The sequence below is a fragment of the Sarcophilus harrisii genome, chromosome 2 (genome assembly GCF_902635505.1).
Source record: "Sarcophilus harrisii chromosome 2, mSarHar1.11, whole genome shotgun sequence".
NCBI classification, from domain to species: domain Eukaryota; kingdom Metazoa; phylum Chordata; class Mammalia; order Dasyuromorphia; family Dasyuridae; genus Sarcophilus; species Sarcophilus harrisii.
In genome coordinates, this window is record NC_045427.1 from 474,862,505 (window position 1) to 474,883,613 (window position 21,109).

Below are 21,109 nucleotides of genomic sequence, written 5' to 3' on the forward strand. Positions count from 1 at the left end.
AAATTTAGGGAAGATGATTTGTAGACTTTATCTAGGTCATTTATTTTTACTACATTGTTTTATATTTTTTAAAAAATTCCATCTTTTACAGGAAGCCTTTCAGACCTTCTTAATTCTAGTGCCGTCTCTTTTTTAAATTATTTACTATTTTTCCTGTATATAGTTTATTCATACATATTTGTTTGTTCTCTCCTATTAAATTGTGATCTTCTTGAGGGTAGGGACTGTGTCTTTTGATTCTTTGTATAACTACAGTGCTTAGCACAGAGCCTAGTACATAACTAGGCATGGAGGCAGCCAGATGGTGCAGTGGATAGGGCACAGGACCTGAGTTCAAAATCAGCCTCAGACACTTAACTCATCCTAGCTGTATAACCCTGGGCAAGTCACTTAGTTCCAATTGCCTCAAAATACAAACAAAAAACATACTAGCATGTATGACTCGATAAATGACTATTTATAAACAAGTGATCATTCACCTGTGACCCAAGGGCCTCCAGTATACTGGATTTTTTCATGAACTGAGAGGAATCTGTGAAGGTCACTTTCAGCTAAAAATCATTCCCTCCACCTGCAGTTACTCCAGGAAAATGCCATACACTTGTGGTATGGTTCGTACCTAGATGGGATATAAGAGGTCCCCAGCACTTACATAAACACTCCAATAACTAACTTATTTCATTCCAAGGACGATGCAGAGATGGAAAAGACTATCGGAATTCATACACTGAGTCTTACACTTCCCTTCCCCCCTACTTCCAAGACTCATATACCACCCTATGGCTTGGACTTCCTCTAGAAATTGCTGAACAAACAACACCCTTCCTCTGGAACCTGCAGTTAGAGTCAACTGCATGCTTTCCAAGTAGGATGATGTTCAGGAACTTATTTCTTTATTCAAGGAAAATACTACATCTCTCAAGAAGGTCTAATTCCTGAACTACTAAAATTGTTATTGATGTTCAATCATTTTTTAGTCACATTCCACTTTTTGTGACCCCACTGGGGATTTTCTTAGCAAAGATACTGGAATGTTTTTTCATCTCCTTCTCCAGATCAGTTGACAGATGAGGAAACTGAGGCAAATAGTGTTAAATGATTTGTCCAGGGTAACATAACTACTAAGTGTCTAACCAGTTGCCCTCTCCTAAAATCAGGAATTCTCTCTCCACTTTAGACATTGCAAGCACATACATTCGTGTCTATTTTTATAACAAACGTCTTATTCTCTACTATCTCTTAGTCTGAGAAAATCAATTCTTAAAAACTTAAGTCTCACCCACTTTCTAGTTTTCCTCACAGCTCCAGAACAAAGATCTACTCTATTATCTGCTGGTGTGGAAATTCAGGAAAGAGAAAATTAATCCGTTTTATTAATTGTACGAGCACAGAGAAGCCATCTTAATAAGAGTTCATCCTCCAGCCAGCCAATCATCAGGAGTGTGTCCTCAGAGCAAGGTGTGCCCTCAGTGAGCAGAGGAAGGTGCCCCAAATGTCTCCCAGTCAAAGTGACTGGGAAATTAGTGAAGCTGACAAATTGCCTCTGACCAAAGCCCCTAGTGTCTAGGGGGAGGGGAACCCACTACATTTTAATGCAACTTTTAGACAGCTTTTCTTATTCCAGTGTTGCATGGAGCTATGATCTCATCAATGTATATACATGCTCTATGGTGGGACCACAATGCACCCATGCCTTCCCACCTTGAGAAACTCTTGTTCCTGTCCTCTCATATATAAAGATACCACTCAGTGTGCTATGGGTCTATTCTGCATCTTTTGAAATCATGAGGATAATAGTGATGCACCTGGGATGACCATTGATTATATTGTCACGATCACTATGTGATCAGCTACTCTTTTTTTTTAATCGTATATTTCTTTAACCACAATTCTAACACTGCTTTTCTCATATAATTGCTCGTTTGTGACACAATACAGCTTACTCATCCCTTCCAAGCACATCAACATTGTCCTTGCAGTGATTTTTACTTCACCATGATTCAAAGCCATACAGCATCAGTGGAAGAATATTTATGTTAAAATAGAATATCTTTGTTTTAGGAAGAAAACTGAGGTTATTAAAAAAAAAAAAACTACAATTTCTCACAGGTAATCCAATTTCTGTTCAGTTCTATATTCAATTCATCATACATTTGCATATTCTGTCTAAAATATACATGTATATACACTTTGTAAACTGTCCATTCAATTGCATTTCATAGTCTATTCTAAATAGGCAAGTTTCACGCATGTGGTTTCGGTGTTAGTGGTGTTTTTGATAGGAAAAACCCTTTTAAGTGACTATACATCTTATTTAGATAATTCCAGGATTTGATGCAATCAGCATAACATCATCTAAAAGTGAGAATGACTACAGAAAGAACTAAGCTTTTTTAGGGACTCTCTCTTTGATTCGAACTTTTCCACTGTATCTCATCCTACACCTACAATGAAGTCTTATTTGTTTTCTTCAACATCATTTCCACTTCTCTGAGACTATAAAGCTAGAGTCCAGATGTGGTGGCTCTACTACCTATGATGGTGAAAGGAATTTGTGATCTGACAGAAAATTCTCACCAATCTTTTCCATCTGTTTGTTGTTTCCCTTCCAGTCTCATCTTTTATTCAAGTCCATGGGATGGCTTTGACCACTTGCATCTCTTTAAACTTATTTTCCCCTTTCCCTTCTGTTTTTAATGAGGTGATATTGCTTATGATCTTTCACCATCTTTTTTCCACAAAATTTACAAAGAAGTTTATTTTCTAAACCAGTGTTGACCTTAACTGCCTTATCTTTCTGCTTAGCAAACTGATTGAAAGTCTGATAATGAGGTGGCTTGTAGTTCTTATGGTCTCCATGTTTTAGCAACTGATTTATCATGGTTAAACTTCATTATAAAAATTATTACAATTATTGGTGCCAATGTCCTTTCCTCTACTAGTTTCCTATTTTGGAGGTCATCAATAACTTGTTTAAATAGATTATGTTGGAGTTTTTATTTATGCAATATAATTTCTATAATTTATTCATTAGTTTTATATTAATTTTCATGTAAAATTAATATCAATCAAAACAAATTTAATAAAATATTTACCCCCCATTTTCTACAAGCAGTAAATCTTATCTCCCTACCCTTTCTTTCCATTTTTGTCTAGCTAATGTTTTAAGATTGTACTCCTCATTTTAAGGGTCATAGTCTTCTGAATAGGCAGCAAAAACTTTTCAGAGAAGATATAGCTAAATATAAATCAAAGCATATGTTAATATTAATGCTGGTTAGGAACAACTACAGTTTTAATTATCATTCTCTTTCATATGAAAAGATCCTGGAAAAGGGATCCAATTTATTGTGGAAGAATCACTCTCTCCAAGAGCAGCTTTTATTTTAAAGGTGCACTAGTTCTCAATTAATCAGTGGCTTCCTCCAGCAATTCTCTCATAATATAGTCTTCTAGGAGCTGATATTTTCCTCAGGTTGTTCTCTCACTCAGGTTTTAGAGTTTTCTAGTAGCAATCAAATGCACTGAAATGGAAGAAGCTGGAAAAATCTAATTTTCCTACAGATGCCACTTCTTTTAGAGTTGCTTTTTCTTCCTCAGAGTATTCAAATAAATGCTTCATACTTAGAAATACTCAGTATAAGGATTTCAGGTATTTCCTCATACAATTTTACTTTTCATTAAGCTCAGCAATCTTGATATAAATTATAGTTAGCTGCTCCTTACATTTCTGATTTTTTTTTTTCCCCTTCCAAGAATTCTCTTAAAAGTCATCTCTCTTCCTCTCTTTTTTTCCCCCCACAAGACCAGAATTTCTTTTCCACAGGGTTGAAGTTTCATCATTTGCCCTGCTGGTTTCTATTTCAATGGTTTCATCTTCTTTCTTCAGGTTTTACCAGACATTATTTTCCATCTTCTGGAAAGCAAAAAGTATCTGAGGTTGACTCACTACTGCTACAAATGTCCCCAAGGATGTTAAGAGCTTGCCCAAATGCTCAGATCCACCCCAGAGAGTTTCCCAGAAGCCTCTTGTGGCCCCAAAGGTATCTGCACACAAGTCATCCTGTATTAATTTAAATCTTTGTTTTACCTAGATTTAGACAACTGATTCAGATATGGCAGCCTTTATTAAATAAAAAAATTAAAAAATTAAAAAAAAAAAAAAAAAGAAACACTAGATGACTATGATGCATGATTTAAAATAAAGGTTCTTAACCTTTTTCAGAACCTTGATTCTTTGGCAGTTTGTTAAGTCTACAGACCTCTTCAGAATAATGTTTTTTTAAATGCAAAAAATAAAATATAAAGGATTACAAAAAAAAAAAAAAAAGATATGGCAGCCTTATCAATAACAAGTTATTTCTATTTCCTGTCCATCAAAATATAATTACATTTTTTGTAATATTATTCAGCACTCCCTAAATCTAGCACGTTCCAATTATTTTTTTTGAAGAAAGTAGTCATTATGTATACCGAGAGGCTTCCATGAATTACATAATTCTTCAGTTTCTCTCAGTTCTTCCTCCTGAACAATATATTTTTTTTACTTTACTTGTCTATGCTCACCTTTGTACTGAAAGTTTTAATTTTTATTTTAATTTGGAAGGTCCTATCAAATAGGGTTTTTTTTTTGTTTTGTTTTCAAGTTCCAATATAATTTCTATATCTCTTTCATCTTATGCAACAAAAGAATTACAAAATATGGGAACCAAAGTCCTATGAAATGATATTTCTTTGTCATATGCTAAAAATCTCATCACTCCAATATGCTTTCCTTAAATAAAGACCAAACCCACTTCTGCAAAGTCTGTCAAGATTTTTTTGCCTCTTGATTTTGTTTCAATTTTCGGTCACTTGCATTTCTGCCACCTATGTCTTTATTCAAGACATTAATAAAAATATTGAACTAGCAGAAGTTCAAGCAGAAATCCCTGAGACACTCCACTAGAAAGCGCTTTAATCCAGCCAAACTATCTTGAATCTATCTAGCTATTTTATCACCCAAAATAATGTCATGAGCTTTATCAGATACTTTACCAAAATCCAAGTGAACTGTAACTATAGCATTCCCTTTATCTACATAATCTTGTCAAAAAAGAAAAGGAAATTTGTGAACTTTGAAAAAATCCACTTTATTTTTAATTGATGTGTTATTTTTGTATCACATTTCCAATTAAATCCTGTGTCCCTTCCTTAGCCAGCAAGTCATTCTTTGTAACAAAATTTTAAAAGAGGAAACATTTTGTCCCAAACAAACTTGAACTCAGTAGAAAATTTGACATATAAGAGCCAATATTGAGGCTAATTTCAAGAGGCTCAATAAGGACACACTATTTGTTTTATACATGAAAAATGTAAACCATATGTTAAAGATTGTTCTGAATAACTGGGCAGTCTAAAAGAAAGATTGGGACCGAATTGAGTATGATGTGACTCTAAGAAGCAAAACTGTGTAGGAAAAGGTAAAAACAGTAATTATGATACATGAATGAGGTATAAGAACTGACACAGGAATTAGATGGGTGAGGAGGACTGATAGTTCTGAAATCCTAACAAGGTTGGGAATGAGTTAAAGAGGGAATTATATATATATATGTAAATGTATAACACCCTCCAAAACCTAGAAATAAATGAAGTGGGGAGGGGAAGAGGATAAGTTAGGGTATAGAAGAGTGCATAAATTAATGGGAGCCAGATAAAGAGGGAGGAGAAAGATAGGATGTCCTGGTAGGGGAGAGGGAGATAAGCACTAAGTAAGGGCAAGTTAATGGTTATAAGTAATATAAAGCAGAAGAGTTAGAAGGGTTAGGAAATGAGAAATAAAGACAAAGATCAGGGGTAGAATTTATTAGAAAAAAAAAAGTAGGGCTAGTAATGATTGATCTCAGAGTCAAAGTTTAAAAAGAATCAAGAGAGAAATCTATATACAATGTCTTCTATTACATATGTTTTCTTAAAATGGAAGTTTATTGTTACTTATTTGGAATTCTCATTGATATTTTACTGCACATGACAAGATTTTTTTTTTTCTTTTTCCGTCTTTTCTATTTTGTATTTAACTTTTTCTTTTTTTCTTTTTTTGCTAAGGCAACTGGGGTTAAGTGACTAGTCCAGGGTCACATGGCCAAAAGAGACCAAATTTGAACTCAGGTCCTCCTGACTTTAGGGCTGGTACTCTATCCCCTGGGCCACCTAGCTGCCCAGTATAACTTATTCTTGATGAAATCTTGGCTCTCTACAACTGCTGCTTCCTTTTCTAGATATTCACTAATTACCTCTTTAATATAAGTCCTAGAATTTTTTCCTGGAACCAAATTCACTGACCTACAGTTTATAGATTCCTTTCTTGTCATTTTTTTTGGTTTTGTTTTATTTTTTTTTTTTTTTGGAGAGGAGGGGCCGATTACTTTTCTCTAATTGTACAGCCCTCCTCAAGTTCTCCAATCTTTCCAGGTCATTGGCAGTAGTGTAGTAATCATAACCACTTGTTTTTTCAGGTCCCTAATTCATCTGAATCAAATGATTTAAACTCATTAAGGGCATCAATCTATTCGCTTCCTATTTCTCTTTATTTTTGGTTTCAAACACTTTGTAAGTCATTTTGTCCTTTTCAGACAGTCACCCTCCAGGGCCAGGCTGAGCAGCTCTGCCTTCTCTCCATCCTCAGGGCCGTTTGGTGAGAAGCCTGCCCATGGGAGGGACCCCTAGAGCTCTGCTATCAAATCCTTATCTTCCTTGTACATTAGTAGAGATAAGTAATCAGGTAGCCAAGTATGGGACCAGGGCTAGGCGGATTCATGGAATTTTAGCATCCATGTAGTGGACTTCCTCATTTTAAGGAGGAGAACTCTGAAACAGACACAGAAAGGACCTCCAGAGGCCGGGGCATCAGCGGGGGTCCAGCTCCAGAAGCAGTGCTTCCTCCCTTTTCCTTGAGACCCTTCCACCATGTGCACCGTCTCAGGTGTCTCTCATGAAGCTGACCATGTTATGCTGGCTAACTCCGTCAGCCTGCTCTGCAGGTCCCCACTTGCCTGCCAACTGGAATGATTGTTCGGATCAGTTATTGGCTTCCACTTATAAACACTTTTTAAGTACCATAGAAGGTCTAAACACAGAGGTAAACTAAAACAGACGTTGTTTTCACAGAATTTACAATCTACTGGGCACAAGACAGATAGAGAAGTATGTATAGCTGGTGCAGTAAATAAAGCACTGGTCAGAAAAACCTCAGTTCAAGTCCAGCCTCAGGAACTTTTGAGCTGGGCCAGTCATCTGATCTCTGTCTGCCTCAATTTCCTTATCTGCAAAATGGAGATAATAGCACCTACTTCTGTTTGTGGCAAGGATCAAATGAAGTAATAATTGTAAAGTACTTATCATAGTGCCTGGAACATTAGTAACTATTATATAAATTTTAACTATTATTATTGTTATTATTATTATCTTTATTTTATCTACATATTATTTATATTTTTATTTATTTAATATATAATTTTATATTAGAATTCTTTATGTATTATATTTATTTATTATATTATTAATATAATAATTTATGTTCGTATTATTAATATAATAATATTATTATTAATTAAGATTTATGTGACTGAGTGAAATAAGTAAAAAGGTATCCAGAAAAAGTGCTAGTTGAAATTTGGGGACAGAAAAAAAAAAGATCACTTTCTTCAAAAAAGCAAAACTTTAGTTGATCTCTTCTGTTTTTGTATTATCTTCATTTCCAAATGTCTTCTCCTCCCCACCTCAATAGGGTCATTCTTTGTAACAAAAATTTAAAAAGAAAGAGAAGAGGGGAATATCCATTCAGCAAATCTAGCCAATTTTCCAATCAAGTCTGATAATATAGGAAATGTTTCTTACCTACAATCTCACACATCTGCAAAGAGATCAGATAAGTGCATTTTCTCCTTTCTTTTCTCTGGGGAAAAACTTACTCACTATATTTACACAATGACTAGTTTCAAGAAAAATCATTCAGCTAGCTGCAGGAAGAAATGGCACCTAACTCTAGTCTTGAAGGAGATTAAAAATGTCAGCAGATGGTGGTTGGAAGGGAAGTCCAGTTGAAGCAACAGCATGAGGCGAGACAAGCCAAGAGGCCTATATATCAGGAAGACAACAGGGAATGGGAGCATGCCTTTGGATCACACAGTATTATGTGAAAGGAAGTAGTATGAGATAAGGTTTCTAGGTAGGCTTGGATAAAATTTAGGTCCTTGACATCATGAGTTACTGCTGAATTCTTTTCAGAATTGAATCACTGAGAAATCATAAGGATCTCCAAAGGCCTCAGAACTCTTTAATTCCCTTCATTTTACATATGTGAAAACTGATGCCCAATAGAGTGCCTTGCTTGGGTAATCTTTGGGTCTTGAGTTCTTCAGAGAGGATTACCCAGACTTGGGGTGCTGGGCCCGATAACCTCTCATCTCCACCCCAGACTCCCAGGCTGGCTCTGGGATTCCAGCACTCGCCTCTTCCTTTCATAAGTGAGGAACCAAAGCCCAAAGAGATGAACAGTTCCCTCCTCCTCCCCTCCCTTTGTTCCCACAGATCAAACCCAACCCTCTCATCTTCTCTCCCCCTAGACTGAGGAGCTCGGGGCACACTGGGGCCCACAGCTGTGCCCTGAGCGTTTGTCTGTGGCAACGCCAGAATGTGGCCTTGCCAGGCCCGGCCTCCAGCTCAGCCTTTCCCTTCTGGGGGTGGTGAAAGAGCCTTTATGGAAAAGAAAAGGCATTGTTTGGAGGATTACAAAGGGGCCGGGGACACAGAGGCGGTCTTGAACGGCCTCGGCCTTAGAAAAACAACAGCCCCTTTTCATTGGCAAGACAAGTTTAGAGAAAAAGAGGCCCGGGAGTGGTGGTCAAGACTCAAGCAGAACTTGGGGCAGGGTCCGGGCGGACGATCACGGTGGATCTGGACACCAGGAGCTCATCTGGTAACAAAGCAAGAAGGGGCCGAGCGTCAGGTGGCCTCTGGGGAGAGACCAGAGTTCCAGTCCCAGCTTCACTGCCCGCCTAGCTTTTAACAAATGACTTCATCTCTCTGGACTCAGTTTCCTCCAGTGTCAAATCTGATTTACCCTCACTCTGCCAGGGACTGAACGGGAGCCTGCTGCCATATTAGAGAAGAAGTTAGACCCAGAGTCAGAAAATCCTGGTTTGGATTTCATATTTCTTTCTGGGTCTCCAGACAAGTCATTTGATGTGTCTGAGCTGGTTCCTTCACCTGTAAAATGAAGATTAATACACTGCTCCCTTTCCTTGGCAGCTTCAATTTACAAAGCCCTCTGTAAAATGAAAGTTTGGGGCAAGATGATCTCTAAATTTCATACATTCAGGGTACTGGTCTGGAAAGGGCTTTGCAAACCATATGGGGCTATAAGTCCTGGTTATCATCATCAAATGAGGCACAAATGTCAGGGATCGTTTGTAGCTTCATAAACATCTTCTAGTGTCTGCACTGTATGGGATTTCCCCTAAAGTCAGGGAAGTCGGGGCTCCTCCTAACTCCTGCTGCCCCCCCAAGAGCAAAGCTCTGCGCAGAGTGGGAGCCGCTCTACACTGAAGGTGCCCCCTTGCCTCCTATCACCCTGCAACATGCTCTCCCCCTCCCAGTCCCATACCCTGAACTAGCCCCCAGTGTTCTCGGGGCCTTGTCTGTGACCACAGGGACGGGCACCTGCAAACAGGTGGCAAGGCTCAGTGATGGGAGAGACCTGACTTCCCCATTCCTGGACTTCACTGGTCTCCTTTCAAAAAACAAACACAACAAAGAGTGTGCTTTTGGCTTTTGGCCCTCCTTGGTATTCTATATTGGTTCGGATCTAATAACTCCTCAGGGCTTGGCTGGGCTGGATCGTGGCCAAGGAAAACAGAACTATGGAATGCAGCCTCATTGCCTTCCAAGCCAAGGGCCGGAGCCAGCAGAACCAGGTTGGGTCTTACTGGGTTGGTCTGAGAATCTGGAGAAGTGGATCTTCTTCCTGGTTCTGTCACAAACTCCCTGTGAGACCTTCTCAGGTCAACCATTTGCCCATAAATTCCACTTGTCTGACCACTTTGTGTCTGACATGCTTTATGTTCTTTTGTGACCATGAAGCTGTCAAATCCTCCTGTAACTCATCATGGCCTGAAGATATCCCTGGTCTATTGATGAAAGCATTCACGGGAAAGCAAAGCTCAGGTGGGCTTGATCAAGTCTGAAAGGCTTCTAGAACAGATCAGTGACAACCTGTGCCTGCTGTCTGAGGGCTGGCTCAGCTAAGATAAAAGGATCCCCAGGAGCTCTTTGACCATGAAAACATAAAATAGTCCTCCTTCCCAAATACCCCCTTCTATTTCCCCAGGTGATCAAGGCAAAGTATAGGAAAAGAGGGCAGAAGATGCTAGGAATTGATTTTTTTCATTTACAACCTGATATTCCCTCCTTCTGGCACACTCTGGGTATGGAAAATCTTTGACAGATAAGAGTCTAGAAAATCCTGTAATTTCTATAGTCCACAGGGTCATAGATATAGAACAGAAAGGGACCAGTTCCCTATAATCCAACCCCCTCATTTTAAAGATGAAGAAAATAGGGCCTAGGGAAATGAATTGAGTGTTCAAGTTCAGCTCCACTCGTTTGAAATCCAGCACTCCTCCTGACACACTACACTGAAGTTACCTGAAATACCAACTGGATTAGTCCCTTAATCTTAGGCACACACCCTAATGTCGGAGACAGGACTTGAACTGAGGTCTTCCTGACCATCAGGACTGGCCCTCAGTCCAATTCAACTCAATTCATCAGTCTTTTGTTCTTGAGAATCAGCCCTCAGTAACATTTCTTAGGACTGACACAGATCAGTACAAGTCTTGTGTTACTAGGCCTGAAGTTTGAATGTCTTGGACTCCTTGCCGCTGGAGTGGGCAGGAGGGCAGGGCGTCTGAGACCCTGGGAAATGTGTGATGTGTATGTAACACACACACACACACACACACACACACACACACACACACACACGGAAATCTAGCTCTAGCCTTTCTCTTAACTAAGTAATGCTGAACTGGCTCCCCGCCCCAACAACCTCCAGAGAAATCTCTACCAATCCTCCTTCGGGGGACGTACCAAACGCCCTTTCTAGGGGAAAACTGCCCAGTAGGTGTGGGGACCCCGATTTGGGTTCCTTCGGCCAAATTCCCAAATGCCAGAAATAGAAAAGACCTCATCCACCTTCTACAGAGAAGGAAACTGAGGTCAAGAGAAAAAAACCATTTGCCCAAAAGCCACACAAGCAGTAAGTGGCAGTTGAGCCTCAGGCAGCTTCTGAGCCCTCCCATAACATTCCTTCCACTGTACCAGCCTTAGGATGCTTGCCAGGCTCTACTCTATCTCCTCTCTAGCCTCGTAGAAATTAGTGACACAAACTCACATTTGGTACCTTTTAGTTACGATGTCCCCCTGCCTGGGCTAGTGAAAATGGGACTTCTCTGAACACAGGCTTGTAAAGACCCTGACAAAGAAGCCTGTTTTGTCAGGCCACAGAGCAGGTGTACTCTGATGATGAGATTCCTCACTCAGAAGGAATACAGGCTGACAGAGCCCGGGTAACAAGAGGGAGTTCTCCCTCAGGCTTTCGAAAAAGGAAGCAGGTCCAAAAGAAACTTGAACTCCTGACTTTAAATGGAATGAATGCTGCCTGCCTTCCATGTCGTACCTGGGCAGGGTGGAATTTAGACACAGATTCACACAGGGGGGCCCAGTGATGCAGAGTACGGCACATCCCCAGGCTGTGGGCTGCACTTAGCCCACCCAGCCAGCAAGACCTTCCAGAAGGCTGGCACTGGCCTCCATAAGGCCGGCACTGGCCTCCATAAGGCAACATGGATCCAAAGAGTAGGCTGAACAAGCCTGGGCATAAGGGACACAGGTAGCTGCCCACAATATAATGCACAGGGAGTGGGGAGCATTTTTAACATAATTTTTATGCATAACTTAATATATGTGACTTTTTATATTTTTGAATGCCAGATAATCTCACTCTTTATGGCATGTAGCAATCTATTTTGTGACAAATCAAGTAAAATATGACCTGGAAGCTTCCTGTAGAAGGTCACAAATATTCAAATCTTGCCTGGGGCCTGGGACAAATTTCTTGCCCATATCACAGTGAGAAAGACCCACCCTAGCTTATCTCAATAAAGTCATAAGACCAAGGTTACAGTCAACAGACCAGAAATTCTTACATTCAAGTGAATAAGATATCCTTCACGGCAGCCAGTCACCTTGGGAAGCTACATATTTATTTCTAAGCTGCTCCCATTGTCCAAAGGACTTTCAAAACTAACTTCTCTTTGGAAAAAGCCTTTAGGGATATTTTGGAAACTCAACAGGAGAATCCATCTGATTTCTTTAGTCACCTCAATTTTTTTTGACCCAATTAATACCCAACTGAGACACCAAATTCAACCCTTTGGATTTCTATAACATTTGGCTATTTCCAAAAATCTACCCCAAAAGCTGAAGACTTGTGTCCTTTCCACACACATCACTCCTCCAAATCCCTCTAAGGTTAAAAGAATGTGCTTAGTCAATTCCCAAAGAAGAATCCCAGAAATGGAAGTTTCCTCTTTCACGTGAATGTGGAGTCAAGCACTTTCCCATGCATTACCTCATGTAAGCACCAACACAACCCCAGGGCAGAGATTATTATTCCTACAGTGCCTGATAAAAGAGGAAATAGGTGGCAGAGATAAAGTAATTTGTCCAGGGACCTATGATTAATAAATAGCAAAACAGGACAAGGATCTAGGTTCCTTGACTCCTTGCCTGGGGTTCAATGCCTCTCCTGAATTATTGTACAGGTAGTTCCCAAGGTGAAATCCATCCAAAGGAGTATTAAGTTGAGGGAATTGAGTCAAATTTATAGGAATACTAGTCATTCCCCAATAGATAGTCAAACAATTGAAGCAGACAATGAACAGACAATTTTCAGATTAAGAAATTAAAGCCATTTATAGTCATATGAAAAAATGCTTTCTCTTTGTACCTGATGATATCTCCAATTAGTTAATTGGGAAGGGAGTCCTGCACCCGCCCTGTCCCACACAAAACTCTTCCTATCCTTTAATCCAGCAGTGTCACAATTGGGTCTGTATCCCAAAGGGATCATAAAAGAGGGAAAAGAACCCACATGTACAAAAATGTTTGTGGTAGCCTTTTTTGTAGTTCAAAGAACTGGAGATTGAATGGATGCCCACTAGGTTGGGGAATGGCTGGGTAAGTTACGGTATATGAATATAGCGGAATATTATTATTCTATAAGAAATAATGAGCAGGCTGATTTCAGAAAAACCTGAACTGAATACTGAGTGAAATGAGCAGAACCAGAACACTGTACACAATAACAAGAAGACTGTGTGATGCTCAATTATGATAGATAATTGATTCAAGATAATTCCAAAAGACTTGGAATGGAAAATGCCCTCTGCATCCAGAGAGACCCATGGAGATTGAATTCGGATGGGAAATATACTATTTTCACCTTTTTTTGCTTTTTTTTTGCTTTTTTTTTTTTTTTTTTGCTTTTTCCTCTTTTAGTCTGATTTTTTTCTTGGCACATGATGTATAAGAAACAAATGTAGAAATATATTTTAAAGGATTGTATATATTTAATCTATATCTGCTTGCCTGCTTGGGTAGGAGGGAGGGTAAGGGAGGAATGGAGAAAAAAAATCTGGAATTCAAAAACCTTACAAAATTGAATGTTGGAAAATGAGATGATTCACGGCAATTCCAACAGTGTTTTTATGGAAAGTGCCATCCACATCTGGAGAGAGAACTATGAACACTGAAGATGAATCAAAGCATAATATTTTCTTCTTTTTTTTCCCCTTTCAATCTGTTTTCCTTGCGCAGCATGATGAATATGGAAATATGTTTAGAAGAATTGCATATGTTTAACCTCAGATTGCCTGCTGTATGGGGAGGAGAGAAAAAAATTTGGAACATAAGGTTTTGGAAAGGTGAATGTTGAAAACTGTCTTTGCCTGTATTTAGAAAAATAAAATGCTATTTAAAAATGAATGCTGAGAGCTATCTTTATATGTATTTGGAAAAATAAAGTGCTATTTTAAAATGAATGTTGAAAAATAGTTTTACATATATTTGGAAAAATAAAATATTGAAAAGTTAAAAAAAAAAAAGCTGAAGGGAATATTAAGCTCTGGCCTGTTGCTTAGAAAAACAAAACCAGTGCCATTGCTTTATGGTTATACCCCACAAATTGAAGAGACATATATGCACATAGAGGGTAATGACAACACAGACAGTATGTGATCCCGTGCCAAAATAAGGGGACAAAGAAATAGGACAGAAGATTAAAGGAGGTTGGAAAATCAGTCTGAGCTGTGGTGATTTCAAAGAGGAATTGGGTCTATAAGGGGCAACTTAAAAGTTAGAGTTTGGGTTAGTAAGAAATGGTGGACAAAGACAGAAAAGCACAATGAATATGTGGTGGACAATAAGCAGTCCTACTTAACTGGTAGAGAGTTCATTTAGCAGGAAAGAAGGCTGGGGAAGTAGATTTGACCCATATTATGAAGAACCTCTAAAGCTAATTGAGGAATTTGGACAACTACCTGATCATTTAAATAGAATGGAATCACTAATCATTCAAAACTCTGTATTGGCCAAAGACTATTAAAATTTAGCTTTTGAAATGAAACTTAAGTACTTAGACCCCTCTTAGAATAAAGCTTAAGTTTCTGGCTCTGACCACCCCTACTCCCACCCCTCAAGCCTTGAGGTGGAGAGGGGGACAGAGAAAAGCCCAGAATTTCAGAGACAATTCCTTCCTGACCCCTCAGATCTATCTAAGAAATGCCAATTTTCTGCTTCCCACTGAAGAGATGACTAAGAGGACTGGAGGTATCCAGCACTGGAGTAGGGTATTCTTGGACATCAGTCAGTGTTTTGACGCTAATTTTTTTCACTAGTACAATTAGTACAGTTATACTACCACCAGCTTCGGAAATAGCATGAAAAAGAAAAGGCTTGAGAGACAAGTGGTCCCATTTACAACCCTCGTGCAGTTTTACCTTCTCTGGAATTTGAAGCATCAACTAGATTAAACCTGTTATGTTTGACCCTATTGGAAACAACAGGACAGATTAATGAGCCCCTCATCATTATTTCAGGCACTAGCCAACTCCATGTGCCAGCTCCTGACTATCCCTCACATGATGAGCCTACCTAGGAAACTGGGTTCTATCCAGCCCTCTCCTCCCCTCCCCTTCCTTCTCCTACTTCCCACAGAAGACTCAGAGACAGAATTCCTCACAACATCTACCCTACTGCCCACAAGTGAGTTAGAGATCAGGAAGCCCCAGCTATGCAAGAATAGGCAACAATACATCCCAGTAAAAAGAGCCTGGATAGACAAGCAGGAGACAAAATGATAAAATCTTGAAATTCAAAGGGATCTCCGGGATCATCACCTGATCCAAATCATACCTGAAGGAGAATCCCAATCAAGTGGAATCCAGGCCTCTAATTAAAAAACTCCAAGGAACACCCCCCCCCCCAAGACACCCATTTGTGTTTTATTCAGCTCTAATTGTTCTTTCTTTTTTTTTATTATTGTGATAACTTTTTATTGACAGAACCCATGCCAGAGTAATTTTTTACAACATTATCCCTTGCACTCACTTCTGTTCCGATTTTTCCCCTCCCTCCCTCCTTCCCCTCCTTCAGATGGCAAGCAGTCCTATATATGTTAAACATGTCGCAGTATATCCTAGATACAATTTATGTGTGCAGAACCGAACAGTTCTCTTGTTGCACAGGGAGAATTGGATTCAGAAGGTAGAAATAACCCAGGAAGAAAAACAAAACTGCAAAAAGTTTACCTTCATTTCCCAGTGTTCCTTCTCTGGGTATATCAACTCTAATTGTTAAGAAGTCTTTCTTTTCATGGAGCTGAAATACCTTCTGCAACATCCCTTTATTACTCCTACTCAGCTGGCCAGAACAAGATCTAATCTTTTTTTTTTTTTTTTCTGATAGTTTTACAAACACTGGAAAACAGTGATCATGTCCTCCATCAAGTTTCTTTCTTCTCCAGACTAAACTCTGAGATAAAATCATAGAATTGAGAGATTACTGAACCATCCCAATTATTTTGCGGAGAAAAGTACTGATTGCCAAGGCCTCCCTATAGTCACATAGGCAGTAAACAGGAAAACAGGGACTGGAACCCAGATCCTCTAGTTTTACATCCAGTCCTTGTACCTTTGCAATCAATCAGTCATAGGTCCTTGATTGAACAAGTCAGTTCAACTGACTACTTTCTCTTCTGGAAAATGGGGAAACCTTATTCTACCTCGCTCCCCTAATATACTTTGGAAAGTATTAAAACACTACACAAGTACAAGATATTGTTCCTATTACCTCTCCATGCCCTCCATCCTGTCCAAAGCTATATCCACACCTTATTGACAACTTGGTCAGAGTTTTCTTAAAACTATATATATAGCAAAACTGCCTCCCTGGCTGGTGACAAAGAGGGTAATGAGCTAAGCTCATGCTAACCACTTTTTCTGAAGAGCCCTAGCTTTATTCATAGCTCCAGAGAATGAGAACTTTAGAACATACCTAAGAATATCATTCTAGTGCAATAACAGAAATTAGAACACATTCTTTGCCCGCTCCATAGCTTGTTCCCTTGTAATCAGAATGCTCAGAAATATTACATAGGGCCAACAGAGCAGTTATCTTTACTGTCAAGTCACTGACAAGGAGAGACTGGGTCTGTGCTTTTTCCTATCACCACAGAAAAGCAATAAATCCTGTTAACAATTCAGTCTCTTCAAATAAAATTGTAGACACTATGGCCAGGAAGTGCACCTCAGATTTTACTAGTTTAGAGAGTTTGCTGCTGAGGAAACTACTTCCAACAAGACAGGTGCCTTCTCTGTTATAAGTCTGAGAATTGCCTAGAGCTCTGAGAAGTGTCCCAGTAAATAGTTACAGGGGGAGAGAACTTGAACTCCAGGTCTTCTTGGCTCTTAGGCTGCTTTCTGGTCCACAGTAACACACCTTCAATTCATCATCAAAAGCTAGTTTGCAGAGAGGGTGGGGTGGATTATATTTGGGGCAAATTCCTAAATTGTTCTGTCAGACTTCATTTCTGCAATAAGAACCTCTTATGTCCATGGGTTTGTAAAGCAGAGATAAAGTCCACCTCTGAAAGCTACTAATTTCCAAGAGCTGATCTTTTTGTGCATCAGGGTGGGACCACACATAGAATCCTAGAACTGAAAAGGGCCTTTGAGGAATTTCCAGGTCATCCAGTCCAGCATCCCACCCAAGGCAGACATCCTCTCTACCAGACCCTTTGAGGGTGGTCATCTAGCTTACATAATAATCTGGAAATGTGTGGGAAAGGTTTGAGAGTCAGTATGCATTAAGATTACTATATGCATTCCACAGTCTATAACATGGACCATCTCTCTAAAAGATACGAAAGTCCCCAAAGTGCAAACAAGTCGGGCTGAGGGTCAATTTCAGGTCCTCTGCAGAAGCGGCAGGGACCCGCCAGACCTAGCTTCTCACCCAGCAAGAACCAGGTACGCGCAGCTCCAGAGCGTTACAGGGAAGAAGTCGTCACCCTGGTAGCCCCGGAGAGCCGCCTCTCCCTCAGGCAAAAACAGCTCCTGGGCAGGGTACAGGCTGAGGTGAGGCTGCAGGAAATAGAACGGACTCGCCAGGGCAAGACTAAGCTGTACCCAAGTACGACCCAGCGGGAAGCAAGAGGAGCGGGCTGGTGTTAGGGGATGGGCAGGTGATGTCAAATGTGCTAAATACAAATCCCCCCCCCCCCCCCAAGGTCCTGAAACGGCTCGAATAACGGTCTAGTTCGGAAAGCAACCCTAGCAGGGTGGTGAGTGTGAGTGTGTGTGTGTGTGTGTGAGTGTGTGTATGAGAGTGAGTGTGTGTGTGAGTGTGTGTGTATGAGTGTGTGTGAGTGTGTGTGAGAGTGAGTGAGTGTGTGTATGAGAGTGAGTGTGTGTGAGTGTGTGTGTGAGTGTGTGTGTATGAGAGTGAGTGTGTGTGTGTGTGTATGAGAGTGAGTGTGTGTGAGTGTGAGTGTGTGTGAGTGTGTGTGTGAGAGTGAGTGAGTGTGTGAGTGTGTGTCTGAGAGCAGGTAACCTGGTGACCAGCGAGGGCCCCACGTTCGCTACCCCCCCCCCCATCCCCCGAGACCGCGGGCGTCTCCAGACACAAATCCCAGCCCCGGGTTCCTCCGGACCACCAGGTCGCCGCGCGCCCCTCTCCCCTCCCTCCAGCTTTTCGGCCCCACTCCGCGAACTCACGATCTCCACGATCATCAGGGCGCCCAGCACGGAGCGGAGGAAGCCCGGGTCTGGCCGGAGAGCCCCGAGTCCCGGCAGCGAGGAGCGGGCGCCGCCCTGCACCGGGGTGCTGGTCTGGGTGCTGACTTTGGACGGGAAGTCAGCCATGGGTCCGGCGGCCCTCCAACCCCCAACTTTGGGGGCTGAAGACGGCGGCGACCGATGCTCTCCTGGGCTTCGGGGTCCGCGTCCCGGCTGCAGGCGGCGGCTGCGCTCGGCGTTCCCGGAGGGACCGCTCCGGCTCCGCGCTGGTTGCTCTCGGGCGCACCGAGCACGGACTGCGCCGCCCCACGCTCCGGCTCGCGCTTCTGGGAGGCGCCAGAGAAGGAGGGAGTCGGGGAGGAGGAGCGGGGGAGAGGTACAGGTGCTTGCCGATGCTCGGAATGCCCGGCCCCGCCTTCCTTTTTTAACTCTTCCCTAGCGCTCCGCGCTTGGAGATCCCCTCTGGGGAGGCTCTGCGAGGGAAACTCCGGGCGAGGGAGAACCGGGCGGGGAGATGGTCGGCGGGGGACGGGCATTACCCGGGTTCCCGGGGAGAGAAAGAAGGCGGGGGGCGGACCGTACATTCGTTGAGCACGCAAACTTCTTCCCCGCAGGCCCCCCGCCGCACCTTCTCCATCATTTAGTATCCCTTGTACCTAGCAACGTGCCCCCGCCGCACCTTCTCCATCATTTAGTATCCCTTGTACCTAGCAACGTGCCCCCGCCGCACCTTCTCCATCATTTAGTATCCCTTGTACCTAGCAACGTGCCCCCGCCGCACCTTCTCCATCATTTAGTATCCCTTGTACCTAGCAACGTGCCCCGCCGCACCTTCTCCATCATTTAGTATCCCTTGTACCTAGCAAGCGTGCCCCGCCGCACCTTCTCCATCATTTAGTATCCCTTGTACCTAGCAACGTGCCCTGCTGCACCTTCTCCATCATTTAGTATCCCTTGTACTTAGCAACGTGCCCCGGGCACCTTCTCCATCATTTAGTATCCCTTGTACCTAGCAACGTGCCCCGCCGCACCTTCTCCATCATTTAGTATCCCTTGTACCTAGCAACGTGCCCCTGCCGCACCTTTCTTCCATCATTTAGTATCCCTTGTATCTAGCAACGTGCCCTCGCGGCACCTTTCTCCATCATTTAGTATCCCCTTGTACCTAGCAACGTGCCCCCGCCGCACCTTCTCCATCATTTAGTATCCCTTGTACCTAGCAACGTGCCCCCGCCTCACCTTCTCCATCATTTAGTATCCCTTGTACCTAGCACGTGCCTTCCGCAGGGTAGGAAGTTAGTAAGGGCGAACATGAACGTGGGCCTCCCTGTACTGCTCAGCAGCATCTCACCTAAGAGTCCCCATTCACGCAGGATCACTAAGAGAACAAGTCTCGCGGCGGAGAGAAAGAGCCAAATTTGGAGACTTAGGAAAAGGCTGGGGGCACGTTGGGGAGAGTCTAGATTCCATGAGACGAATAAGGACGATAAGGACAAGAACTTCACAGTATGAAATCTGCTGAGCCTGCAAATGACCCGCAGACTGCTTTGTGTCTCAAGCCTCTGCATCTCAGTTACTCAGTTTGTATTTGAGGGCAGTCCCAGAATCCCTATGTCTAATACTAATAATTTGAAGGGCCAATTTCAAAACACAGATCTATTTTCTGTTTCTGAACTGCAAAGGCTTTCCCTTCAAATACTGGATATCTGTGACCAAGTGCTAACAATAAAGTTTGGGTAACGTCCACTTAAAAAATGCTTTTTGGTTTGTAATTTCATCAGGGCGGAGAGTTCTGAACGGGAAAACTGCCTCCACCAAGGAAGATGGGCACATCATCTGGCAGACAGATACCATAGTAGCTGCATACTCTTTAAAGGACATATTGCCCACTTTTGGCTCATCTAAATCTTATCTGATCCTCATTCCCCAGCTAGTGTAAAGACTTTTTCTCCATTTCTCCAAAGAGTCGGCCAGGTATAGATCAAAACTATCTATGCTGCCTTGAAGCTACATCTATATATTTAGACAAACCACATACATTTTAAAGGTGAGCAACATTTCACATGGAGGGAGTGATCTGGGATAGCCAAAGCTGGCCAATTTCTCCTCTAGTCTCCAAGAATAGTTATCGGGCTAATTTTTTTTAATCTGATACTCTCACTCTTTTGTTGTGGTTTTCTTTTTCTTTTCTTTTTTTAAGGTTCTATATGTACATTCATTTTTTACATATTTCCATAGGAGTCAGGTGGAGAGAGAAAAATCAGAACATGAGAAAGAGGGGAAAATGGTGAAAACAGGGTGCATTGATCCAAGTTCAGTCTCCATAGGTCTCTCTTTCCATCCAAGTTTATTGCCTTGGATCACTGTATTGCTGAGAACCAAATCTATCATAGTTGATCATCACATATTTTTGTTGTTTGTGTATGTTTTCTTCATTCTGCTTGCTTCACTCAGCATCACTTCGTGTAAATCTTTCCAGGCTTTTCTAAAATCATCCCGTTCATCATTTCCTATAGAAAATAATATTCCATTGCATTCATATACCATAGCTTATTCAGCCATTCCCTAATTGGTGAGCATCCACTCATTTTCCAAGTTGTACTACAAAAAGAGCTGCTACAAACATTTTTGCACAAGTGAGTATTTTCCCACTGCTGGATCAAAGGGTATGCACAGTTTTATAACCCTTTGGGCATAGTTCCAAATTGCTC

The 21,109-nt window shown here is 41.5% G+C and overlaps 1 protein-coding gene across 1 annotated transcript in view; it reads right to left on the reverse strand.

Moving 5' to 3' along the window:
* The window catches only part of PLLP (plasmolipin), a 35,856-nt gene extending 17,109 nt beyond the window's left edge, over positions 1–18,747 (reverse strand). The window contains exon 1 of the mRNA XM_003757276.4: positions 18,378–18,747. Coding sequence (XP_003757324.1) covers positions 18,378–18,524 — 147 coding nt within the window. The 5' untranslated portion in view covers positions 18,525–18,747. The remainder of the gene's footprint in view (positions 1–18,377) is intronic.
* Positions 18,748–21,109: the final 2,362 nt, after the last annotated feature.